General features: G+C 43.7%; 1 protein-coding gene across 6 annotated transcripts in view; it reads right to left on the bottom strand.

Moving 5' to 3' along the window:
* The window catches only part of ENOX1 (ecto-NOX disulfide-thiol exchanger 1), a 1,047,374-nt gene that overhangs the window by 46,557 nt on the left and 973,658 nt on the right, over positions 1–27,159 (bottom strand). For all 6 annotated transcript variants that reach the window (XM_063952856.1, XM_063952852.1, XM_063952853.1 and 3 more), the window contains 2 exons: positions 25,015–25,199; positions 2,769–2,876 (listed from right to left, as the gene is read on the bottom strand). In XM_063952856.1, coding sequence (XP_063808926.1) covers positions 2,769–2,876; positions 25,015–25,199 — 293 coding nt within the window. The remainder of the gene's footprint in view (positions 1–2,768; positions 2,877–25,014; positions 25,200–27,159) is intronic.

Raw genomic sequence — 27,159 nt, 5'->3', positions numbered from 1 at the left:
CTCCAGACTTACTCAGCCATTGCGACCAGCTCAGTCCTTTTCGTTCCTGGTTTGACGTCACAAACACACCCAGCGTTCGCCCAGCCACTCCCCCGTTTCTCCAGCCACTCCTGCGTTTTGCAACTCGAACGCCTGCGTTTTTCCGCACACTCCCATAAAGCGGACAGTTTCCGCCCAGAAACACCCACTTCCTGTCAATCACACTACGATCAGCACAGCGATGAAAAAGCTTTGTTATGCCGTGAGTAAAATACCTAACTTTTGTGTAAAATAACTAAGCGCATGCGCTCTGCGAACCTTGCGCATGCGCAGTAAGCGACTAATCGCAGTATAGCAAAAATCGTCAACGAGCGAACAACTCGGAATGACCACCATTATTTTAATCAGCAGAAGCTGCTTGTTCATAGTCACATAGCAACACAAATAAGAATTTTCTGCTAAAAAGGTGCCCAACGTTAGCAGAGCTGCCAGCTTACTCACTCCAGGCATCTCCTGCTGCATAGCATATTGAGGCAAGATGTATGAGGACACATATTGCCTCATATGTATACAAGCAGAGACAGAGGTCACAGTGTTAGTGGCCTTGTGAGTGCTGTGTGTGGGTGGGTTGGTTGTGTAATAGTGTTCGGTGTAAGGTGCATTATGTGTGTCATGTGTACAAATGCATTAATAATGTGCAACATATGTGTAAGGGGCATTATGTGTGTCATTATGTGTATAAGGACATTAATAAAGGTTGGCATAATGTGTAAGGTGCATTATATTTATAAGGACATTAATAATGTGTGTCATATGTGTAAGTGGCATTACTGTGTGGTATTATGTGTACAAAGGCATTATTAATGTGTGGCTTATGTGTATAAGGTTCTCTACTGTGTGGTGTAATGTATAGAAAGGGCACTACTGTGTGGTCTAATGTGAATAAAGAGCAATTCAGTGTGATGTAATGTGAATAAGGATCAATTCAGTATGAATAACGGGCACTACCGTGAGGAGTAACATATATAAGGTAAATTGGTACTACTGTGTGTTGCTAGGGGACGCCAGCCAAAATCTTGCCCAGGGCATCATATTGGTTAGAGCCAGCTCTGTATATATGTGTGTGTATATATATATATATATATATATATATATAAATGTGTGTGCGTGTATGTGTGTGTGTATATGCAAATACAGTATAAAAATGTGACTGTCTTCTAGTGTGTATTTTATTTGTTTCTTATGGCTATACCTATTTCTGTGAACAAATTAGAGTGAGTGGTACAGCTCATCTACTGAGTTTGCAAATACAAGGACATTTCACTGCAATGCTGGAAAGCTTTCACCCTCTGTAGAAGTTGTTGTCATAGCAATGACCATTTTCCTATACTCTGATGATTGTATTGGACTTTTGTGTGTTTCCTGTAAAGAACAGTCAATCTTACTAACAGTTGACTCCGGTACTAAGAGATATCCTGATGGAGTGGAAGTATTTGACTTTTAAATGCCTTCACATTTTTGGAATACATATATTGATCAAACAGATTTAAAATTCAATTTGAGAAGGCTATTGCTAATCTATTTGTAACTTAATTAGGCACGAAGATGTTGAGTGCTTTTAGATTTCATGAACTTTATTTTCTATTGGCCATAAAGAGACTTGAGCTGGGGTGGCTGTTCCTTATCTATAGCCACAGATCTGTACAAGATTATTACTTTCTGCTAGGATGGTTTTTGTTTCTAATTCAGACTGAAGTTAACACTATTGTCAGCTGATTCTTATTTATTGCCATGGATTGGTACAAGAATACTGTTACTGCATAGCCTTTATTTAACTATACTACCCACATTAATGCACCCTCACAGCTGTCATAACCTATACGCTGAACCTCACTCGATTCTCGTTTCTGCTGCGTCCACCTCTAATTAGAATGTATGATCACTCACTGTAGGGCCCTCCTTAACCTTTATTTTTTTTGCCTGCATTTATTTTGTCTATCATATCATTTATGTCACTGTTGTATGTACAGTATGTCCTTTTCCTCCCTGCTTGCTGCTGGAATGCCTTATAAAAAGTATACAATAACAACAACAACAACAACAGCATACTGCACAATAACAACGTGTTGAAGTCTGTATTAAAGTGACTCCAGTGGAAGTCTTAAAGTGAGGCTATATATCAACAAGATATTGTCCAGAGGCTTTAAATGTGGCAATTTAGTATTTAAAAGTAAGTGCACATCACACATTCAGTACTGTTTTCTTTGGCAACATCCCTTCTGCCTCCCGTAAGGCTAATGTCATATGTTTCAAACAGGAAAAAAGTAGCTACAGCCCCATATTAGTACCTGGCTTGAAATGAGAAACTTGCAGCGGGATGTAATGAAGTCTGAGATCGCTGGAGGTTCGGGGTGCCGACCGATCTAGGTGTTTTTTTTAAATGGGCAAACAAGGAAAAACCATGCCTTGAAAGTGATTGCCCCTATAAAAAAAAAGTCAGAGATTGGCTGGCATCCCGCACCTCCAGCGATCTAGAACTCCATTACATCCCGCCGTTGATTTCCCCGATACACAATGTGCTTAATTACTATAAAGCTGCATTACCCAAATTAATAAATTGCCCATTTTGTCCAAGTAGCTTCAATAAAGACTCAGGTGACATCTATGGTTACTCTACAAACAATTTTTTGTCCCATTTGGTAACTGATCATTCTTACAAAATACAGCCCACATATAGCATAGTAATGATCGTGTACACCTTACCGGCAGTATGTCTGTTTCTGACTCACCTGTTCTTTGAGAACATTCATCAGAGCAAGTGCATGTGTTTGTTCTTCCTTGGCTTTCTCTAGTTCACTCTTCTTGTTGTTTAGCTCCTCTTGCATTGCCACTAATTGCTGCAAAACAAAATACAAACAGAAAAGTCATTACTGGTATGCAAATTCATGCAACACTTTGATAACTTTCTAAATTGTCATTTATTTGGTTCACTTGATTTTAATTCAAAATATTTCATGTGTACTGTTCTAAGAGTGAGAGGAACAACACTGTGAATGTAAATCTTCTGATTTGAACACTAAAAAAATGATCTAGCATAGCATTGTGTTTGTGTCATAGATGCATCTTGGAAAACAAAGTTGTATAGATTTTTTGGGAATGAAATGGATATTAAACGGTGACTGTTGTAGTGAGGGAACACAGAATTATTTGCGGTGACAATGTTTGTGTGCAGACTTACTGATGTGCATAAATAAAAAAAAGTATTCTGAGCATTATAAAGCTGGATTTCCGCACATAACAGCTACGTAGTGTTGACAAACAATTTGGAAGCTGCTCAATCATACCTGGAGATAATTATATATCAGGTGCTGGAAGGGGGAGGGGTCATAGACAGACAAACAAAGAGGAAGGGGGGTGCAAATCCCCACCCCCAAATTCCCTTCCGCACACTGAAAATTACCTGTAACCATCCCTGAATCTATCTGGTAATAAAATTCAGAGAATTTGTCACAAATGTTTGCAAACACATGTTTAAGCTGCTGGCCACTTCACGGCTTCTCTGATACAGCAGTCCTAACTACTTAATAGCAGTGCCCACATTGGGCCATGTAATTTGTCACAGTACGCCTCATGATAAAGGTCATTACTAAAACATTTCCAGACAGAGAGCTAACTTACCAGGGAGCCACCCCCAGGATCTCCCATTGGCACTACAAGGAACAGCATGCCTTCCAAATGCTGCTCCCATTCAATGCCTCATGCTCACAAGCGGACAAACAATTTGGAAGCTGCTCAATCATACCTGGAGATAATTATATATCAGGTGCTGGAAGGGGGAGGGGTCATAGACAGACAAACAAAGAGGAAGGGGGGTGCAAATCCCCACCCCCAAAAGCTACGTAGTGTTCTAAGTAAAGAGAACACACATACAGTAGAGGGTCAGGCTGCCGCCATCAAATATTTAAGCATGTCAGAAATGGACCAAATTAAAAATGATGTCCTACATTGTGATAGCAGCTCTCAGTACAGATGTGGGCCACAAAGTCATGCAACACATGGATGACATTATAGAGAGAATTAAACCAAGATATCAAGTGCGATTTATTAATATAAAACAGAAACTTCCACCTGAGATAGTCTTTGTACAAAATGTTGGTGATTTTATGCTTTACCAGCACACTACTGTACTGCCAACAAAACCTTTATAATCCTCCAATTACTTTCTGCACTGTCACTTCTGTTATCTAAAACTGCGAGGGATAGCACATCTTTTTACAAGACTCATGTATAAAAGGTCAAAATGCTACGCTTAGAAAAACCACAGGCATAAAATACATTCTTGCTGAAGTCCTGGAGCAGTTTTTTTCCTAGACAGGTAATGAATCCAAAATTAAGCAAGCATCTGGGAAAGTGAGCACAGAGTGACACGTATCCACATCTGAAATACATGTCCTACCCTCTAAAATAATTATCCAAGAGGATATCCGCTTCAGCAGACAGCTAGCTACCTGTCAACTTCTAACACGGGTTATATGATTGCACAATGAGATCAGTGGCGTCAGGAAAAACCTGTGACCCGTAGCCTGGAGGGGATGCAGAGGGACGGCCACCAGCGATCTTCTAGTGTTTCATGGAATATTGAGTCACAAACTATACTCCCAATGCTAACAAGCTGACAAAAAATACATATAGCAAGCAGAGTACAGATTCCAAATGTCAAATGTCATTATTTCAGCCCAAATACTAATTATCCAATACCAACTGTCTACAGCTGAATCCAAACAGCTGACTTAACTGCTTAGCTATTAATTTCCCCTCCAATCCCCTGTATCCCTATATATACTCTCATTACCAACTCATTTAAATACAATTATGTTCCCTTAAGCTTGTCGGAAAACAGTGAAAAGGTGCTGATACATCCCATTTCGCAGGAAGGTATTTAGCATTTACACACATTACAGTGAATACATTTAATTAAAATATTGTTTTCATCAATACACGTCACTGACATTTTCATTAACCTAATTCAAATGGTTTTAATGCAATTTCCATATGAACCTCTTCTATAAAGGGCATTATTGCAAATCTTTAAATACATATTTATTATCCTTTAATTACATTGCAATTATATAGTACGCAGCACTTTACAAACAATGTTTAACCATTCATCAGACCCTGCCCCATTGTTTCAGAAACCAAGTAACCTACCAGTGTGTTTTTAGCTTTAGAAAGTAATCTGAGCACACGTAAGGAACCTAATTGAGCATGTTGAAAACACAAACTAAACGCATTGACCTGATCAGAATAGAACCAGCGGCTCTGCACTGTAGGCAGCAAAACAAGATTTATTTTTTCAAATATAAGTATGTTCAAATTCTATAAGTAATAGTACATAGTGTACTTTTCTCATTGGCAAATGATGTGCACTCCAGCTCTGACAGATACATGTGACAACTGCATGTATGCAGTAATGACAAATATTACATTTCTATTTAATTTTTATTAACAAAACTGACTGCTAACCAGTTTAAAAGCAATCAATAAAATAAAATCAGCAATTGACAAACGTAAAAAAGAAAAATAATGGAATTACAAGTTCATAGGAGACATGATTTTTATATTGACAACAGTTACATCTTATATACTATAGAGTATTTATAACTTGTATAAAAATAAAAGACATCACCTTTGTTAATGATAATAGATTAATACTGAAACATATTAATACATTTAATATAGGCTTAATTCTAATATCACAGAACGTGTTATCACTGGACATGTGTTATGTTAATTGTATCTTAATCACTTAACTGGCTATTTCTTCAAAAATGTCCCCACTATTGTAAAAAATAATAATTATTCAATTATGTAAATTATAGTGAACCCTATTCAGTACAATTTAATTAACAAACATGCAGATTAAATAGCTCTTATTTGCATCATTTGAACTTTGATCAACAATTTTGGGTACATTTTTGAAAAAAATAGTTTTATACATTTAAAAAAACAAAAAAACACTTTAAGTAAACTATCTTGAGACACTGCTTCCTAGAGTAATAGAGTATCAGCATTTTTTCACAGCACCCCTAGGGCAAAAGTTTCTTATTTAGAAAATCTGAAAAAAATATTAAAGTAAATTGTGCTTACCTGTCACCCTCAGGTTTAGTTACGTGGTGGTGGGCAGGGTTCTGCTTCTGTTTCTCCAATTATTTTATGATTGGCAGCCACTGTCATACTGGCCATAAATAATTTGATTTGGTCCTGGTCCAACAACCTGTGTCAGCTCTGCAAGTCAGATCCCATGACTCACTGCTGGATGGAAGGGGGATGTGTGGCTACTGCAGTACAGTCAGCCCAGGCTGGTGGGCAAGTCTATCAGGATTGCCCAATGCAGCCGCAACTGTCTGCAGCCTGGGAGATAATTAAATCACAGCTTCCCTAAACCCTCTGTCCTTCTTGCAGATGTGGGTGGGCGATCCTTAATGTACAACGCTGTGTACAGTGCAAATTCTGTGTGCACACAGAGAATTAGCTTCTGAAGCATAAGGCAGGCCTGCTAACAAACTCCACTTTTTTCTCTAGGTCCCTGGATGATGTTTCCTGTTACCTCTGTCAGACAAGTCAAAGAAGAGATGACATCAATGTTTAGCTTAGTCATTTGCTGTACAGGTCATAGTAAAATTAAATATATATATATATATATATATATATATATATACTTATTTGTAATCACCTTGACAAAAGGGCATGTTGGCCCAGAAACATTGGCGCACTAGGATGGAATAAATCACTCGCTTGTGGAACTTTTGAATCTCAGAGTGCCGCTGCTTGTTTGATCGTCTACACTGCATTACTTTATCCGGATGGCACCTGAGTGGAGCTAAATCATTTTTGGGGGGCGTGCCGGTCCTTTCCTAGTGCGTAGATCAAAGCCACTTGATCCGGCCCGGCCAGGCTCACCTAAACGAGAGGAGATGCCGAGCGCCCGCTGAGATTTTACCACTATCGGGCGCCCGGCTCCTCAGCAGCAGCCGGAGGCAGGAACTCACTCCTGAGCTCCAGCTTCTGCCTCAGGTAGTGTCCTTGTGTGGCTGTGCGGTGCTATGGGAGAGACGTCATGATATCTCCCATAGTTTCGAGGAGAGGGAGGGCAGCGGTCCGGAAGCAGGAGCAGGGCTGGTGAGCATTGTGTTTTTTTCTCCTTTCTTTAATGTGTGTGTGTAAGCGGTACTACTAGGGGGCATATTTAATGGAGCATACAAACTGACAGGGCATATCTAATGGGCCAAAACAACTGACAGTGGGCATATCTAATGGGGCATAACAACTGACTGGGGGCAAATCTAATCGGGCATAACAAGTGACAGGGGGCATAACTACTGACAGGGGGCAGGCTAATGTTTAAGTTGATAATTTTTGTATGGCCCCCGAAGGATTTTATACATATCCAAATGGCCCTTGGTATAAAAAAGGTTCCCCACCCCTTGTGTAGATAGATAGATAGATAGATAGATAGATAGATAGATAGATAGATAGATAGATAGATAGATAGATAAACACTGTATAGTTCTAACTTTCTCTAAGTACCAGTGAATTCAGAGATGAGAGACTGGAAGATCTTTATCCATTTCTTCTCATCTTATAGAAGAAAGTATGAAGAGTATACTAGGAGATAATTATAAAAACTGGTGGACAGTAAAATTTTAATCAACTCCCATCAATTAGATTTTTACTTCAAGCGTAAGCAACACTGGTGATTCAGAGTCACTCATCTCTTCTTATGCAGAAGTTTTCGCAAATGTTACAAAATATAAGAAATGATTATGTATAAAAATAATGGCTGTCGGGACACTGCATAAAAATAAAAGATATTTACCATTTAGGAGTAAATAAAAAGGAAATCCAAAAATGAAAGCAACATTTTGCTAAAGTAATATATAAAGAGTAATCGGAGGAGTGCTTTAAGTAAAGTAAAGTAAAAGTGACAATTGCTCGCATTGATTCAACTGGATCACATACAAATATGTGACAGTGAAAAATGAATTCAGTGGATGTATTTTGCATAACTAGTTTTAGTGAGAAAATTAGATGCAGAAAATGCATTATGTTTTCAAAACATTCCTTAAAAAATGAATTATAGCAACATTATGAAAGAGGCCCATTTTCTGACTTGTGTGATTAATGAGTATGCAGCCTTGCATGCAATAACATGAACAAACATTAAAATGGCCACTGATGCTGTTCCTTTACAGGACTCAGAAGCCTCTTACAAAATCAGCTGATCGGAGATTGGGAACATAAAGTCTGTGGGCTATTCATGGATATACATGTGATTTCTTAGGTTTTTATTTTTAATACATTTGCAAAAATCTAAAAAAAAACTTTTTTCATGTTGTAATAATGGGGTATTGTGTGTAGAATTTTGAGGCGAAAAATTAATTTATTCCATTTTGGAATAAGGCTGTAAAGTAACAAAAAAGTGGAAAAAGTGAAGTGCTGTGAATACTTACCGGATGCAGTGTATGAGAAATGAAATTAAAAAAACATTATTACACAAAAAGTTTCTAGATAAAGCTTGGTTTAAAACCTGATCAATTTACTAGCTGCAGAAAAGCTGCATAGATTCCGTATAAACTTTATACAATTAAAAGATGCAAGTTGTTCATTTGATACTGTAGGTAGGACCCCCATCAATAAAAAAATGCAAGTGTTCATATAATAGATAGGACCACTCATGGGTTTAGGACTTATAAGAGTCAGAGCCTAGAGAGTCCACAATATAATTTGTGGTTTAAAGTCCCACAAATAAAATACCCTGCAGTGGTGTGTGATATATAAAACTTTTTGTGTAATAATTGGGGTATTATTTGTTGCATCTCTCATATATGATTCAATATTATATTGGGTTAACAATATTGCATCATTTATTAATTATTGTTTTGAGCTGTTCAATTTTTTATATTCTGCCTCTCCTTGCACTTGTTGGAGGCCAACACCCTCCTTGAACTAGCTGCTTTAGACATCACAGTTTTGGTCTATTTTCTTTCTATATCTCAAAATGGGGTGAATAGGTTACTATAGAGGTGATGTGGGGAATGTGTTACTAAAAAAGACATGGGGGAGTGCATAACTATAGAGGTGATGGGTGAATGAGTTAGTACAGAGGTGAAGGGGGAATGAGTTACTACAGAGGTGATGGGGGAATAAGCAAGTATAGAGGTGATGGGGGGAGGCTCCAGAAAATCGTGCGACACTCCCAGCCCCTCGGAATAATGGGAAAGTCTCCTGGGCAGACACCACCTGCCCACACCCAACCACAGCCGAACACAAACCATCCGCAGGTCAGGGTTGATGACGCGATCCGTGGTCAAATTGCGTTATTGTGGAACCACCCCCTGCTTTACAATGCCTGTAATCTCAGCACTGTGTAGCGTGGGTGGGTCCATGATGAAGCGATTTTATGGATACGCCCCCCGCTCCGCCCCTACTCAGCATCACTTCCTCTGCCACGTTCCCTGTATCACGCACCACTCTCATCTTCGCTCCACTAATGCAAGCCACCTCTCCTACCTGCTGATTACTTTCTACCACTCCTTCCTCTAAGATTTTTCATATGCTGTTCCCTCTCTCTGGAATTCTCTACCTCTCACCCTCAGACTCTCCACCAAACTTCAATTGGGTTCTCAAGACCCACTTCTTCATGAAACCCAGCCAAATCTCATCCAAACCCTCTGTTTCACGCTCACCGCCTACTCCATCCGTGTCACCGATGTCTGTCTGCCCCTCCCCTTTAGAACGTAAGCTCTCACGAGCAGGGCCCTCTTACCGCATGCGCTTTTCCTTTTCTTACTTAAACTATCTTCGACTGCACCAAATACGACGGTTTTCAGCCACCTTGATACTTATTTCAATGTCGTCTGCTGATGCAGCTGTTTATGTACCCTGTACTTGTTCTATATTGTCTTCAACTGTAAGTCATGGTTTTCCTAGTTTGCTTATTTGTTTATGTACTCTGTAACTGAGTGCTGCGTATCCCTTGTGGTGCCATATAAATAAAGGATAATAATAAATAATTATATTATATTTAATACTCATGAATGGTGACATGATATCAGACATATAGCGTGAGAACCTAGGATCCAGTGACCATCAAGCAGTATTGTTTAGTATAAAGACAGAGTCCAACTCATGCCACATAAAAACAAAAGTGAGTTTGCAAAAATGCAGAAACATGTTAGAAATTAATTGGCGGATTGGAGGAACTTGGAATGATTGCAGGAGAGGTGGGAACAATTAAAAAGTATAATACTAAAAGCAATAGACTTTCATATCAAAAAGGTTAGAAAAAGCATCAGGAAAAGGAAACCAGTATGTTTTACAAAAGAGGCCCAAACTAGTGTGAAAGCAAAAAAGATAGCCTTTAGGAAATATAAGCAGACGCAAAATAATAAGAATTTACTTACCGATAATTCTATTTCTCGGAGTCCGTAGTGGATGCTGGGGTTCCTGAAAGGACCATGGGGAATAGCGGCTCCGCAGGAGACAGGGCACAAAAAAGTAAAGCTTTACTAGGTCAGGTGGTGTGCACTGGCTCCTCCCCCCATGACCCTCCTCCAGACTCCAGTTAGGTACTGTGCCCGGACGAGCATACACAATAAGGGAGGCATTTTGAATCCCGGGTAAGACTCATACCAGCCACACCAATCACACCGTACAACTTGTGATCTAAACCCAGTTAACAGTATGACAACAGAAAGGGCCTCTTAAAGATGGCTCCTTAACAATAACCCGAATTAGTTAACAATAACTATGTACAAGTATTGCAGATAATCCGCACTTGGGATGGGCGCCCAGCATCCACTACGGACTCCGAGAAATAGAATTATCGGTAAGTAAATTCTTATTTTCTCTATCGTCCTAAGTGGATGCTGGGGTTCCTGAAAGGACCATGGGGATTATACCAAAGCTCCCAAACGGGCGGGAGAGTGCGGATGACTCTGCAGCACCGAATGAGAGAACTCCAGGTCCTCCTTTGCCAGGGTATCAAATTTGTAAAATTTTACAAACGTGTTCTCCCCCGACCACGTAGCTGCTCGGCAGAGTTGTAATGCCGAGACCCCTCGGGCAGCCGCCCAAGATGAGCCCACCTTCCTTGTGGAGTGGGCTTTTACAGTTTTAGGCTGTGGCAGGCCTGCCACAGAATGTGCAAGTTGAATTGTGTTACAAATCCAACGAGCAATCGACTGCTTAGAAGCAGGTGCGCCCAACTTGTTGGGTGCATACAATATAAACAGCGAGTCAGATTTTCTGACTCCAGCCGTCCTTGCAATGTATATTTTTAAGGCTCTGACAACGTCCAACAACTTGGAGTCCTCCAAGTCGCTAGTGGCCGCAGGCACCACAATAGGTTGGTTCAGATGAAATGCTGATACCACTTTAGGGAGAAAATGCGGACGAGTCCGCAGTTCTGCCCTATCCGAATGGAAGATTAGATAAGGACTTTTATAAGATAAAGCCGCCAATTCAGATACTCTCCTGGCAGAGGCCAGGGCTAGTAACATAGTCACTTTCAATGTGAGATATTTCAAATCCACCTTTTTCAATGGTTCAAACCAATGGGATTTGAGGAAATCTAAAACTACATTTAGATCCCACGGTGCCACCGGAGGCACCACAGGAGGCTGTATATGCAGTACTCCCTTGACAAAAGTCTGGACCTCAGGGACAGAGGCCAATTCTTTTTGGAAGAATATTGACAGGGCCGAAATTTGAACCTTAATGGATCCCAATTTGAGACCCATAGATAATCCTGATTGCAGGAAATGTAGGAAACGACCCAGTTGGAATTCCTCCGTCGGAACCCTCCGATCCTCGCACCACGCTACATATTTTCGCCAAATGCGGTGATAATGTTTCACGGTGACTTCCTTCCGTGCCTTAATCAAGGTAGGAATGACTTCTTCTGGAATGCCTTTCCCTTTTAGGATCTGGCGTTCAACCGCCATGCCGTCAAACGCAGCCGCGGTAAGTCTTGAAAAAGACAGGGACCCTGCTGTAGCAGGTCCCTTCTCAGAGGTAGAGGCCACGGTTCGTCCGTGAGCATCTCTTGAAGTTCCGGATACCAAGTCCTTCTCGGCCAATCCGGAACCACTAGTATTGTTCTTACTCTTCTTTGCCGTATGATCTTCAATACCTTTGGTATGAGCGGCAGAGGAGGAAACACATACACTGACTGGTACACCCAAGGAGTTACCAGTGCGTCCACAGCTATTGCCTGTGGATCTCTTGACCTGGCGCAATATTTGTCCAGTTTCTTGTTGAGGCGAGACGCCATCATGTCTACAATTGGTCTTTCCCAACGGTCTATTAACATGTTGAAGACTTCTGGATGTAGACCCCACTCTCCCGGATGAAGATCGTGTCTGCTGAGGAAGTCTGCTTCCCAGTTGTCCACGCCCGGGATGAACACTGCTGACAGTGCTATCACGTGATTCTCCGCCCAGCGAAGAATCTTGGCAGCTTCTGCCATTGCACTCCTGCTTCTTGTGCCGCCCTGCCTGTTTACATGGGCGACCGCCGTGATGTTGTCCGACTGAATCAACACCGGCTTTCCTTGCAGGAGAAGTTCCGCCTGGCTTAGAGCATTGTAGATTGCTCTTAGTTCCAGAATGTTTATGTGAAGAGACTTTTCCAGACTCGTCCATACTCCCTGGAAGTTTCTTCCTTGTGTGACTGCTCCCCAGCCTCTCAGGCTGGCGTCCGTGGTCACCAGGATCCAATCCTGAATGCCGAATCTGCGGCCTTCTAATAGGTGAGCCTTCTGCAACCACCACAGAAGTGACACCCTTGTCTTTGGTGACAGGGTTATTCGCAGGTGCATCTGCAGATGCGACCCTGACCATTTGTCCAACAGATCCCTTTGGAATATTCTTGCATGGAATCTGCCGAATGGAATTGCTTCGTAAGAAGCCACCATTTTTCCCAGGACTCTTGTGCATTGATGTACTGACACTTTTCCTGGTTTTAGGAGGTTCCTGACCAGATCGGATAACTCCTTGGCTTTTTCCTCTGGAAGGAAAACCTTTTTCTGAACCGTGTCCAGAATCATTCCTAGGAACAGCAGACGAGTTGTCGGGATTAAATGGGATTTTGGAATATTCAGAATCCACCCGTGTTGTCTTAGCACCTCTTGAGATAGTGCTAAAACTGTCTCCAGCTGTTCTCTGGACCTTGCCCTTATTAGGAGATCGTCCAAGTATGGGATAACTAATACGCCTTTTCTTCGAAGAAGAATCATCATCTCGGCCATTACCTTGGTAAAGACCCGAGGCGCCGTGGACAATCCGAACGGCAGCGTCTGAAACTGATAGTGACAGTTTTGAACAATGAACCTGAGGTACCCCTGGTGTGCGGGGTAAATCGGAACGTGTAGATACGCATCCTTGATGTCCAAGGATACCATAAAGTCCCCTTCTTCCAGGTTCGCTATCACTGCTCTGAGTGACTCCATCTTGAACTTGAACTTTTTTATGTAGAGGTTCAAGGACTTCAGATTTAGAATAGGCCTTACCGAGCCATCCGGCTTCGGTACCACAAATAGAGTGGAATAATACCCCTTTCTTTGTTGTAATAGGGGTACTTTGACTATCACCTGCTGAGCGTACAGCTTGTGAATGGCTTCCAACACCCTCTCCCTTTCGGAAGAGACGGTTGGTAAGGCAGACTTCAGGAAACGATGAGGAGGATCCGTCTCTAATTCCAACCTGTACCCCTGAGATATTATCTGCAGGATCCAGGGGTCTACCTGCGAGTGAGCCCACTGCGCGCTGTAATTTTTGAGACGGCCCCCCACTGTCCCCGAGTCCGCTTGAGAGGCCCCAGCGTCATGCTGAGGTTTTTGCAGGAGCCGGGGAGGGCTTCTGTTCCTGGGAAGGAGCTGCCTGTTGGTGTCTCTTCCCTCTTCCTCTGCCTCGTGGCAGGTACGACAAGCCCTATGCTCTCTTATTTTTGTAGGAGCGAAAAGGCTGCGGTTGAAAGGTCGGTGCCTTTCTCTGTTGGGGAGTGACTTGAGGTAAAAAAGTGGATTTCCCGGCAGTAGCCGTGGCCACCAAGTCTGATAGACCAACTCCAAATAACTCCTCCCCTTTATACGGCAAAACCTCCATGTGACGTTTTGAATCCGCATCGCCTGTCCACTGTCGTGTCCATAAGGCTCTTCTGGCTGAAATGGACATAGCACTCACCCGAGATGCCAGTGTGCAAATATCCCTCTGTGCATCACGCATATAGATAAATGCATCCTTTATTTGTTCTAACGACAGTAAAACATTGTCCCTATCTAGGGTATCAATATTTTCAATCAGGGATTCTGACCAAACTACTCCAGCACTGCACATCCAGGCAGTTGCTATAGCTGGTCGTAGTATAACACCTGCATGTGTGTATATATTCTTTTGAATAACTTCCATCTTTCTATCTGATGGATCCTTAAGTGCGGCCGTCTCAGGAGAGGGTAACGCCACTTGTTTGGATAAGCGTGTGAGCGCCTTGTCCACCTTAGGGGGTGTTTCCCAGCGCGCCCTAACCTCTGGCGGGAAAGGGTATAATGCCAATAACTTTTTTGAAATTATCAACTTTTTATCAGGAGCAACCCACGCTTCATCACACACGTCATTTAATTCTTCTGATTCAGGAAAAACTGTTTGTAGTTTTTTCACACCATACATAATACCCTGTTTTACGGTATCTGTAGTATCAGCTAAATGTAACGTCTCCTTCATTGCCAAAATCATATAACGTGTGGCCCTACTGGAAAATACGTTTGAATTTCTACCGTCGTCACTGGAATCAGTGCCCGTGTCTGGGTCTGTGTCGACCGACTGAGGCAAAGGGCGTTTTACAGCCCCTGACGGTGTTTGAGGCGCCTGGACAGGCATTAATTGATTGTCCGGCCGCCTCATGTCCTCAACTGACTGTTTAAGGGAAGATAAACCATCACGTAATTCCACAAATAAAGGCATCCATTCTGGTGTCGACCCCCTGGGGGGTGACATCTGCATATTTGGCAATTGCTCCGCCTCCACACCAATATCGTCCTCATACATGTCGACACCACGTACCGACACACACCGCAAACTCACAGGGAATGCTCTAATGAAGACAGGACCCACTAGCCCTTTTGGGGAGACAGAGGGAGAGTCTGCCAGCACACACCACAAAGCGCTATATATACAAGGGATATCCTTATATTAAGTGCTCCCTTATAGCTGCTTTAATATATATATATATAGCCATTAATGTGCCCCCCCTCTCTGTTTTACCCTGTTTCTGTAGTGCAGTGCAGGGGAGAGACCTGGGAGCCGTTCTGACCAGCGGAGCTGTGACAGAAAATGGCGCCGTGTGCTGAGGAGATAGGCCCCGCCCCTTTTTCGGCGGGTTCTTCTCCCGCTATTTTTCCAGTCAGGCAGGGGTTAAATATCTCCATATAGCCCCTATGGGCTATATGTGAGGTATTTTTAGCCTTGTATAAGGTTTATATTTGCCTCTCAGAGCGCCCCCCCCCAGCGCTCTGCACCCTCAGTGACTGCCCAGTGAAGTGTGCTGAGAGGAAAATGGCGCACAGCTGCAGTGCTGTGCGCTACCTTATGAAGACTGAGGAGTCTTCAGCCGCCGGTTTCCGGACCTCTTCACGCTTCAGCATCTGCAAGGGGGTCGGCGGCGCGGCTCCGGGACCGGACTCCACGGCTGGGCCTGTGTTCGATCCCTCTGGAGCTAATGGTGTCCAGTAGCCAAGCAGCAAATCCACTCTGCATGCAGGTGAGTTTACTACTTTCCCCCTAAGTCCCACGTTGCAGTGATCCTGTTGCCAGCAGGACTCACTGTAAAGAAAAAAAACCTAAACTAAACTTTCTCTAAGCAGCTCTTTAGGAGAGCCACCTAGATTGCACCCTTCTCGTTCGGGCACAAAATCTAACTGGAGTCTGGAGGAGGGTCATGGGGGGAGGAGCCAGTGCACACCACCTGACCTAGTAAAGCTTTACTTTTTTGTGCCCTGTCTCCTGCGGAGCCGCTATTCCCCATGGTCCTTTCAGGAACCCCAGCATCCACTTAGGACGATAGAGAAAACAACAACAAAGAGGTGCATCTTGCCAGACGGAAGGAGACTCAGGTAGAAACTAAGAACAAAATGGCCTGGTCAGTAGATAAAGGGGGCAAAACTTTTTTAAGTATATAAGTGAAAAGAGAAAATCAAATGGAGGAACAACAAGACTTAAGACAGAGAGTGAGAGTTTGGTTGAGGGAGACAAGGTTATAGCAAATTCAAAATAATTATTTTTGCTCAGAATTCACAACAGAAGGAGAGGGGAAGGGGCCACAGTTAAGTTGCAAGGACGTTCATAAATATAGGGTGGATGAAAGTACATTTAAAGTGGAGAAGGTCCTCACAGAACTCTTAAAACTGAAAGTGGGGAAAATCAGAGCTTAAGGATGTGCTGGTAGCACCGTTAACAGAATTATTCAACCAGTCACTAGCTACATGAGTAATTCCAGAGGACTGGAAAACAGTGAATGTAGTACCACTGCACAAAAGTGGAAGCAAGTAAGAAGCAAGTAACTAAAGACTAGTATGCTCTACAACAGTAGTAGAGAAAGTAATGGAAACACTATTAAAAGAAGAATTGTGGAATATCCTAAATTCATCAATTTACAGGATCCCAAACTCATAGATTTACTGTGGGGGGTGGGGGATGATGCCAAACAATTCTTATTGACTTTTTTTACTCCATGACTAAAATAATAGATCAAGGGGTGGCTGTAGCATATATAGGGGTATATGCAATTGCGGTCGAATTCCCGAAATTGTCGAATTTCGGGATTTTTTCGCCAAAAAAAAAAATTCGACAATGCAATTTAGTACTTTCCGACAAAAAAACGGACTTTCAAAATTCGACTTTTTGAAATTCGACTTTTGATAAATTCGACTTTTTTGCAATGATACACATGCTGCAATTCGACCAAAGTCTATTCAATGGAAGTTTGGAAATTCGACAACAGTGCTTTTAGACAGTAAATTCGTCATTTTCAATCCGCCACACTTTGGATGGTGAAACGAATAAAAAAAATTTAAAACATGTTTTTTTTGTGTTTTTTTTTCTTGGTAATATCATATCTATTTATATTAGAAGGGATTAGGTACTTGGTTTGTCTTTTTTGGAGGCACAAGTATTATTTATATATTTTTAAAAATAATATTTTTTTGTGTGGATGGAATGGTAAAATCCCTGAAAAAAATGGCGTGGGGTCCCCCCTCCAAAGCATAACCAGCCTCGGGCTCTTCGAGCTGGTCCTGGTTCTAAAAATGCGGGGAAAAATTTGACAGGGGATCCCCCGTATTTTTAAAACCAGCACCGGGCTCTGTGCCTGATGCTGGTGCAAAAAATATGAGGGACAAAAAGAGTAGGGGTCCCCCGTATTTTTCACACCAGCATCGGGCTCCACTAGCTGGACAGATAATGCCACAGCCGGGGGTCACTTTTATACAGTGCCCTGCGGCCGTGGCATTAAATATCCAACTAGTCACCCCTGGCCGGGGTACCCTGGGGGAGTGGGGACCCCTTCAATCAAGGGGTCCCCCCCCCAGCCACCCAAGGGCCAGGGGTGAAGCCCGAGGCTGTCCCCCCCATCCAATGGCTGCGGATGGGAGGCTGATAGCCTTGAGTAAAATGACAAGAATATTGTTTTTTCCAGTAGTACTACAAGTCCCAGCAAGCCTACCCCGCAAGCTGGTACTTGGAGAACCACAAGTACCAGCATGCGGGAGAAAAACGGGCCCGCTGGTACCTGTAATACTACTGGAAAAAAAATACCCAAATAAAAACAGGAGACAGACACCATGAAAGTAAAACTTTATTTCATACGTCGACACACACATACTTACCTATGTTCACACGCCGACATCGGTCCTCTTCTCCAAGTAGAATCCAGGGGCACCTGAAAATAAAAGATAAATATACTCACCTCAGCCATGGTCCCGAGATAAATCCACGTACTTGGCAAAATAAAAAACCGGACACCCGACCAACGGACTGAAAGGGGTCCCATGTTGACACATGGGACCCCTATCCCCGAATGCAGACAGACCTCTCAGTGACAGCTGTCACAGAAAGGTCTCTAAAGCCAATCAGGAAGCGCAACTTCGTTGCGCTCACCTGATTGGCTGTGCGCTGTCTGAACTCAGACAGCGCATCGCACAGCGCCCTCCATTATATTCAATGGTGGGAACTTTGCGGCTAGCGTTGGGGTCACCCGCCGGTCAGCGGCTGACCGCGGGTAACCCCCCGCAGACGGCAAAGTTCCCACCATTGCAAGTAATGGAGAGGCTTTGCGATGCGCTGTCTGACAGCTCAGACAGCGCACAGCCAATCAGGTGAGCGCCACGGAACTAGCGCTTCCTGATTGGCTGAAGGGACCTCAGTGACAGGAGTCACGTGGTGTCCCGGCATTCGGGGAAAGGGGTCTGATGTGTAAGCATGGGACCCCTTTCAGTCCGGCATGGTACGGGTGTTCGTTTTTTTTTGTTAACAAGTACGTGGATTATCTCCCGGACACTGGATTGAGGTGAGTATAATTTTTTTCACAGGTACCCCGGATCGTCGGAGACTGTGGCAGTCGGCGTGTCAACATAGGTAAGTATGTGTGTGTCGGCAGGTGTGTAATAAAGTTTTACTCTCAAGGTGTGTGTCTCCTGTTTTTATTTGGGTATTTTTTTTCCAGTAGTACTACAGGTACCAGCGGGCCCGTTTTTCTCCCGCATGCTGGTACTTGTGGTTCTCCAAGTACCAGCTTGCGGGGGGAGGCTTAATGGGACTTGTAGTACTACTGGAAAAAACAATATTCTTGTCATTTTACTCAAGGCTATCAGCCTCCCATCCGCAGCCATTGGATGGGGGGGACAGCCTCGGGCTTCACCCCTGGCCCTTGGGTGGCTGGGGGGGACCCCTTGATTGAAGGGGTCCCCACTCCCCCAGGGTACCCCGGCCAGGGGTGACTAGTTGGATATTTAATGCCATGGCCGCAGGGCGCTGCATAAAAGTGACCCCCGGCTGTGGCATTATCTGTCCAGCTAGTGGAGCCCGATGCTGGTGTATAAAATACGGGGGACCTCTACTCTTTTTGTCCCCCGTATTTTTGCACCAGCATCAGGTGCAGAGCCCGGTGCTGGTTTTAAAAATACGGGGGATCCCCTGTCAATTTTTACCCCGCATTTTTAGAACCAGGACCAGCTCGAAGAGCCCGAGGCTGGTTATGCTTTGGCGGGGGGACCCCACGCCATTTTTTTCCGGGTTTTTCCCGTTTTTTTAATTCGCGGCAAAATCCGGCAAATCGGCCGTTTTTCGCCCGCGGGACTGTCGAATCCGTTTTTCATTGAATATGGTGAATTCCGGCAGCCACCTGCCGGAATTCACCTGTCGAATTGTGTCGAATTAAAAAACGGCGATAATTTGCCGCGATTCGCCGTGAATTGCATATACCCCATAGACTGTAGAAAGACAAGGTCCCACATCACAGATTTCTAAATAAGCTTGAACGCATGGGACTGGATTCTAAAACAGTTGAATGGATAAGAATCTGGCTGCAGGACAGGAAACAATTGTAGTAAATGGAGTGCATTCTAAGGAGGGAAATGTTACCAGTGGAGTACCTCTGGGATCGGCACTTGGACCTTGGATCTTTGTTGGTGACATGGTATTAAAGGGAAAGTATGCTTTTTGCAGATGACACAAATATTTGCAACAGGGTAGACACGCTTGGAAGGGTAAAGCAAATGACTGGTGATCTAGGTAGGCTTGAAGGACATGGCAACTACAGCTTAATGCTAAAAAATGCAAAATCATGCACTTGGGTCTCAAAACTGCTAATGCTAAACATAGTATCAAGGGTACTATAATGGAAACTACTGAGGAGGAAAGGGATTTAGGATATACTATTTTATTTAGGATTCACTTTTTTAAGTGACCTAAAGGCAGGATGCGTGGTTGCATAGGGAAAAGAATCAGTAGAAGGAAAAAATAAGTAACAATGCCACTGTATAGGTCATTGGTATGGCCTCATCTGGAATACTGTGTCCATATTTCCAAAAGTATATAAATACATTAGAGAGCGTACAAATAAGGGCAACACAAATGGTTTAGTTGTATGGAGTAGAGAAGGAAAAGGAGAGATATGATAGAAACTTTCAAATATATCAAGGGTTTTAACAAGGTACAAGAGGGAAACATTCTTCAAAGGATGAGATGTATTAAAACGGGATGGGGTTACATTGCCGACAGTTGGGATCCCAGCGGTCAGGATACAGATGCCAGAATCTCGGCTAACAGGGGCTATTCCCACTTGTGGGTGTCCACGACACTCACAGAGTGGGATTAGAACCTGTGGCGAGCGCAGCAAGCCACCAAGCCCGCAAGGGGCTTCACTGCACTTGTCCCGCTGCCGGCATTCTGGAGGCTGGGGTCCCGTCATCGGTATGCTGACCGCCGGGATCCCGGACGCCGGCATACCATACCCAAAGCATTAAAACTGGAGGGCATGCGCTGAAACTTAAGAGAGGCAGGTTCAGGGGAAATTTAACGATAAATTACTTTACAGAAAGGGTAGTGTAATAGCCTCCCATTAGAGGTGGTAGAGGCTAAGACAGTACAGCAATTTAAACATGCTTGGGATAGGCATATGAATATCCTTACAAAGAACTAAGAGGTAAATGTATGATACTGGCACATATTGTGTGAGTATGGGGTAGTATGAGGAAAGGATTTTTGGGAATCCCAGGGCAAGATTCATACCAGCCACACCAATCACACCGTATAACTTGTGATAACTACCCAGTTAATAGTATGATCAAACAACATAGTCTCGGTCTAAACCGATGAAACTATAACATAACCCTTATGTAAGCAATAACTATATACAAGTCTTGCAGAAGAAGTCTGCACTTGGGACGGGTGCCCAGCATCCTCTACGGACTACGAGAAATAGATTTACCGGTAAGTGTAAAATCTTATTTTCTCTAACGTCCTAGAGCAGGGCTGGCCAAACCAGTCCTCAAGATCTACTAACAGTTCATATTTTCCAGACCACCTAGCTGGTGCTCAGGTGTAGTCATTAGACTCATTACTAATTAAGATCTGCTGCATTCATTCCTAACTGACAATTCTACAGATCTCCAGGAGGACTGGAAAACATGAACTGTTGGTAGATCTCGAGGACCGGTTTGGCCAGCCCTGTCCTAGAGGATGCTGGGACTCCGTAAGGACTATGGGGATTATACCAAAGCTCCTAAACGGGCGGGAGACTGCGGATGACTCTGCAGCACCGATTGAGCACACGGGAGGTCCTCCTCAGCCAGGGTATCAAATTTATAAAACTTTGCAAAGGTGTTTGACCCCGACCAAGTAGCTGCTCGGCCCAACTGTAATGCCGAGACCCCTCGGGCAGCCGCCCAAGACGAGCCCACCTTCCTAGTGGAATAGGCCTTAACCGATTTAGGCAATGGCAATCCTGCCGTAGAATGTGCCTGCTGAATCGTGTTACAGATCCAGCGAGCAATAGTCTGCTTTGAAGCAGGCGCGCCAACTTTGTTGGCTGCATACAGAACAAACAGCGCTTCAGTTTTCCTAACTCTCGCTGTTCTGGCCACATAAATCTTCAAAGCCCTGACCACATCAAGGGACTCGGAATCCTCCAAGTCCCGTGTAGCCACAGCCACGACAATAGGTTGATTCATATGAAAAGAAGAGACCACTTTAGGCCGAAATTGAGGACGAGTCCTCAATTCTGCCCTATCCACGTGGAAAACCAAATAGGGGCTTTTATGTGACAAAGCCGCTAATTCCGAAACACGCCTCGCAGAAGCCAAGGCCAACAACATGACCACTTTCCAAGTGAGATATTTCAACTCCACTGTTGTGAGTGGTTCAAACCAAGGTGACTTGAGGAAACTTAATACTACATTAAGATCCCACGGCGCCACCGGAGGTACAAAAGGAGGCTGAATATGCAGCACCCCCTTCACGAATGTCTGTACTTCAGGAAGAGAAGCCAATTCCTTTTGAAAGAAAATGGATAAGGCCGAAATTTGGACCTTTATGGACCCTAATTTTAGGCCCAAAGTCACTCCTGTTTGCAGGAAGTGAAGCAGACGACCCAAATGGAACTCCTCCGTAGGAGCGGTCCTGGCCTCACACCAAGAAACATATTTTCGCCATATACGGTGATAATGTAAACAATCTCTATAGCCCAGGGATCCACCTGTGAGTGAACCCAGACCTGGCTGAAAAATCGAAGACGTGCCCCCACTTGAGCTGACTCCCCCACGGGAAGCCCCAGCGTTATGCGGTGGACTTTGCAGATATAGGGGAGGACTTCTGCTCCTGGGAACTAGCTTTTTACCTTGCCTTTTCCTCTGGCAAGGAAGGACGATCCCCGTACCTTCTTGCTTTTATTGGAACGAAAGGACTGCATTTGATAAGAGGTGCCTTTTTTGTATGCTGCAGGGGGACATAAGGTAAGAAATTCGATTTACCGGCCGTAGCAGTAGAGACAAGGTCCGAGAGGCCTTCTCCAAACAACTCCTCCCCCTTGTAAGGTAACGACTCCATATGCCGCTTTGAGTCGGCATCCCCCGTCCTCTGTCGGGTCCACAGGAGTCGCCTAGCAGAAATAGACATAGCATTTATTCTGGACCTTAGTAAACAAATGTCTCTTTGAGCATCCCTCATATATAAAGCAGCATCTTTGATATGCTCTAGGGTCATTAGAATGGTATCCTTATCTAGGGTGTCAAGTTCCGTAGATAAGGAATCTGTCCATGCTGCAACAGCACTACACACCCAGGCCGATACCATAGCCGGTCTAACGATAGTATCGGAATGTGAGTAAATGTGCTTCATGGTAACCTCCTGCTTACGATCAGCAGGATCCTTGAGGGAAGCTGTATCCTGAGAAGGCAGTGCCACCTTCTTGGATAAGCGTGTCAGCGCCTTGTCTACCTTCGGCGAAGATTCCCATCGTATCCTGTCCTTTTGTGGAAAGGGATACGCCATAAGAATCCTTTTGGGAACTTGTAGTCTCCTATCTGGAGATTCCCAAGCCTTTTCGCACAAGTCGCTAAGTTCAAATGAGGACGGAAAAGTGACCTCAGGCTTTTTCCCTTTATACATGTGTACCCTCGTGTCAGGGACAGGGGGTTCCTCAGTGATATGCAAAACCTCTTTAATGGTAATAATCATGTAACGAATACCTTTTGCCACCTTTGGCTGTAATTTTGTATCCTCATAGTCGACACTAGAGTCAGTATCTGTGTCGGTATCTGTGTCAGTGATCTGGGATATGGTGCGTTTTTGAGACCCCGAAGGTCCTGGTGCCACAGGGACAGGCATGGTCTGACTACCTGACTGATCCCTAGCTTCAGCCTTGTCTAATCGTTTATGCAGTAAATTTACATTTGCATTCAAGACATTCCACATATCCACCCAGTCCGGTGTCGGCGTTGCTGACGGCGACCTGACCATCATGCACTCCCCCTCCTCCTTAGGTGAGCCTTCCTCGTCAAACATGTCGACACATACGCTGGGCGCTATATAACCCTGGAGAAAAACACAGATTGTTTACCCAGTAGCGCTGCTTAATGTATAAACGCCAATAATGTGCCCCCCCTCTACTTTAAAACCCCCTTTCACCGTGTGTCAAGCAGGGGAGGGTCCGGGGAGCTTCCTCTAAGCGGTGCTGTGGAGAGAAAATGGCGCTGGTGAGTGCTGAGGGATAAGCCCGCCCCCTCGGCGGCGGGCTTCTGTCCCGTTCAACTTACTAAAAAATGGCGGGGGCTCTTTTATATACATGTACAGTGCCCACCTGTACATGTATATAGACTTTTGCCATAGGAGAGGTGTTTTATTGCTGCCCAGGGCGCCCCCCCCTGCGCCCTTACAGTGACCGGAGTGTGTGAGGTGTATGGGAGCAATGACGCACAGCTGCGGTGCTGTGCGTTACCTCAGAGAAGCACCGAAGGCTTCTGCCGCCTGAGACGTCTTCTGTCTTCATTTCTTCTGGCTCTGTGAGGAGAACGGCGGCGCGGCTCTGGGGTGAACGCCCAGGACGAACCTGTGTTCACTCCCTCTGGAGCTAATGGTGTCCAGTAGCCGAGGAAGCAGAGCCTATCATTTAAGTAGGTCTGCTCCTCTCTCCTCAGTCCCTCGATGCAGGGAGCATGTTGCCAGCAGTGCTCCCTGAAAAAGAGAAAAAATCCTAACAAAAATGTTTTCTAAGCAGGAAACTCAGGAGAGCTCCCTGCAGTGCACCCATTCTCCTCTGGGCACAGTCTAAAACTGGGGTATGGAGGAGGGGCATAGAGGGAGGAGCCAGTGCACACCCAGAGTCCAAAGTCTTTCTTAAAGTGCCCATGCCTCCTGCGGAGCCCGTCTATTCCCCATGGTCCTTACGGAGTCCCAGCATCCTCTAGGACGTTCGAGAAATACTTTTTTGAAAACTAGAAAACCTTCCAATTCTATGAAAAACTGCTGAAACATCTACCATCTATTTGGCATCATGACTTTGGGACCTGATACGGGTCAACAAACTGAGAATGCAGTAATTTTAGCCACTCTTACATAACCGGCTTTGTGCCTCTGTATGAGTCAAAGAAATCACACAGTGCCTTTCTGCAAAGCAAGTCTGTCAAGATGCCAGACACTCTGTGTCTGACCTGTTAGAGAAATATTAGCTTCCTAAAATGTCAAGAAGTTGCAGAAGAATAAAACAATATGGCGGCTTATGTAGTCATCTATAAATCCAAGTTATTTTATTTACATAATGCAACATACAGCCGTTGATATAGATTTGAGAAATGTGAAACAGTAGTATTGCTTGTTTTTTTTTGCAGATCACCTTTTAACTCATAAAACAGAACCACGTTTTTTGACAAAACAATTTTTGCTGATATATTTCATTTTAGATAGACAGATCAAATTAAAACTGACTTACTTGTTGCATATTCTGCATTGCTTGCTGTAAGAATTGTAACTGCTGGTCCTTGGTTATGCTTTCCTCTGTTCTTGCATGATGTCCTTTGTCTTGTTTCAGAAGTTCTACTTCATTCCTGTAAGCATCCAACTGCCACCGCAAGCTGTCATTCTCTTCCTTCAGTGCATAAGCTTGGGCAGCTAGAGCTGGAGTCATGGAAAAAGGAATACAACTATGTTTTGTTGCTTTTAATGGAGAATAAAATAATAAAGAACATGTAATAATATAATCATCTGATGGATTCACTCCTCCTAACTTAAGAGTTACTAAGTGCAACAATAGCCAGTTACCATGGATGCAACTACTGGTGACTGTTTTATGCTTAGGTTTAATCTTGGAGCTTTAGAGAAATATCAAAAGTAACAGACACATGGTAATATAATAATCAGTTAATAAAATGCACCTTTAGAAAACATGGCAAGCTTCACAAAAATACCTTTACCTTATTAATAGCCAACGAGACACAGGGTTAGATACAACCTTCCTTATTATTACCCATTTTCTGCATACATCACATCTAGGGGCTGTTTCAGGGTTGCATGCAAGACAGCCACATTGATAAATCAGAGATAACATCAGAGATAAATGTGAACAAGGAAGAAGCATTGGGAATAACTTGTAGGTCATTAACACTTTCATAAATGGAAAAGGCAGTTATGTTTGGATTTATAGAGACAAGTGTCGCAACATTCAGAGAGACCTTCAGGGTTATTTTTTTAAACATGTTCCTCCAAAGTTGGCACAAAGTGTATAGGGCAATCATATACCCTTATAACATGTAACTGCAACAAAGTTAGTTAGCAGTGCAAACAACCCCAGGTCAAGGATGGGTGGTTATATATTTTATTCTTCCTGCATACTCAACGTTGCAATAGCCTCTTCAGGCATAAATTACTTATGTATAGATGTTCCAAGCTGCTAACATTAAGGTACTCAATTTGAGCAATATTGTTAAAATAATGGGGGTAATTCTGAGTTGATCGCAGCAGCAAGTTTGTTAGCAATTGGGCAAAACCATGGGGGTAATTCCAAGTTGATCGCAGCAGGATTTTTTTTAGCAGTTGGGCAAAACCATGTGCACTGCAGGGGGGGGGGGGGGGGGGGCAGATATAACATTTGCAGAGAGAGTTAGACTTGGGTGGGTTATTTTGTTTCTGTGCAGGGTAAATACTTACTGCTTTATTTTTACACTGCAATTTAGATTGCAGATTGAACTCACCACACCCAAATCTATCTCTCTCTGCACATGTTATATCTGTCCCCACCTGCAGTGCACATGGTTTAGCCCAACTGCTAACAAAGTTCCTGCTGCGATCAACTCAGAATTACCCCCCATGTGCACTGCAGGGGGGGCAGATATAACATTTGCAGAGAGAGTTAGATTTGGGTGGGTTATTTCGTTTCTGTGCAGGGTAAATACTGGCTGCTTTATTTTTACACTGCAATTTAGATTTCAGTTTGAACACACCCCACCCAAATCTAACTCTCTCTGCACATGTTATATCTGTCCCCCCTGCAGTGCACATAGTTTTGCCCAACTGCTAAAATATTTGCTGCTGCGATCAACTCAGAATTAGGCCCAATACACAAAGCTAATTATATACAATATAGGCCCTCATTCCGAGTTGTTCGCTCGCAAGCTGCTTTTAGCAGCTTTACACACGCTAAGCCGCCGCCTACTGGGAGTGAATCTTAGCTTCTTAAAATTGCGAACAAAAGATTCTCTAAATTGCGACCACACACCTCTTAGCAGTTTCTGAGTAGCTCCAAACTTACTCGGCATCTGCGATCAGTTCAGTGCTTGTCGTTCCTGGTTTGACGTCACAAACACACCCAGCGTTCGCCCAGACACTCCTCCGTTTCTCCAGCCACTCCCGCGTTTTTCCCAGAAACGGCAGCGTTTTTTCGCACACAACCATAAAACGGCCTGTTTCCGCCCAGAAACACCCACTTCCTGTCAATCACATTACGAACACCAGAACGAAGAAAAAACCTTGTAATGCCGTGAGTAAAATTCCTAACTGCATAGCAAATTTACTTGGCGCAGTCGCACTGCGGACATTGCGCATGCGCAGTAGCGACTAATCGCTCCGTTGCGAAAAAAAC

The sequence above is a fragment of the Pseudophryne corroboree genome, chromosome 2 (genome assembly GCF_028390025.1).
Source record: "Pseudophryne corroboree isolate aPseCor3 chromosome 2, aPseCor3.hap2, whole genome shotgun sequence".
Classification (NCBI taxonomy): domain Eukaryota; kingdom Metazoa; phylum Chordata; class Amphibia; order Anura; family Myobatrachidae; genus Pseudophryne; species Pseudophryne corroboree.
The sequence above is the reverse complement of the archived record's forward strand: the minus strand, read 5'-3'. Positions and strand labels throughout refer to the sequence as shown.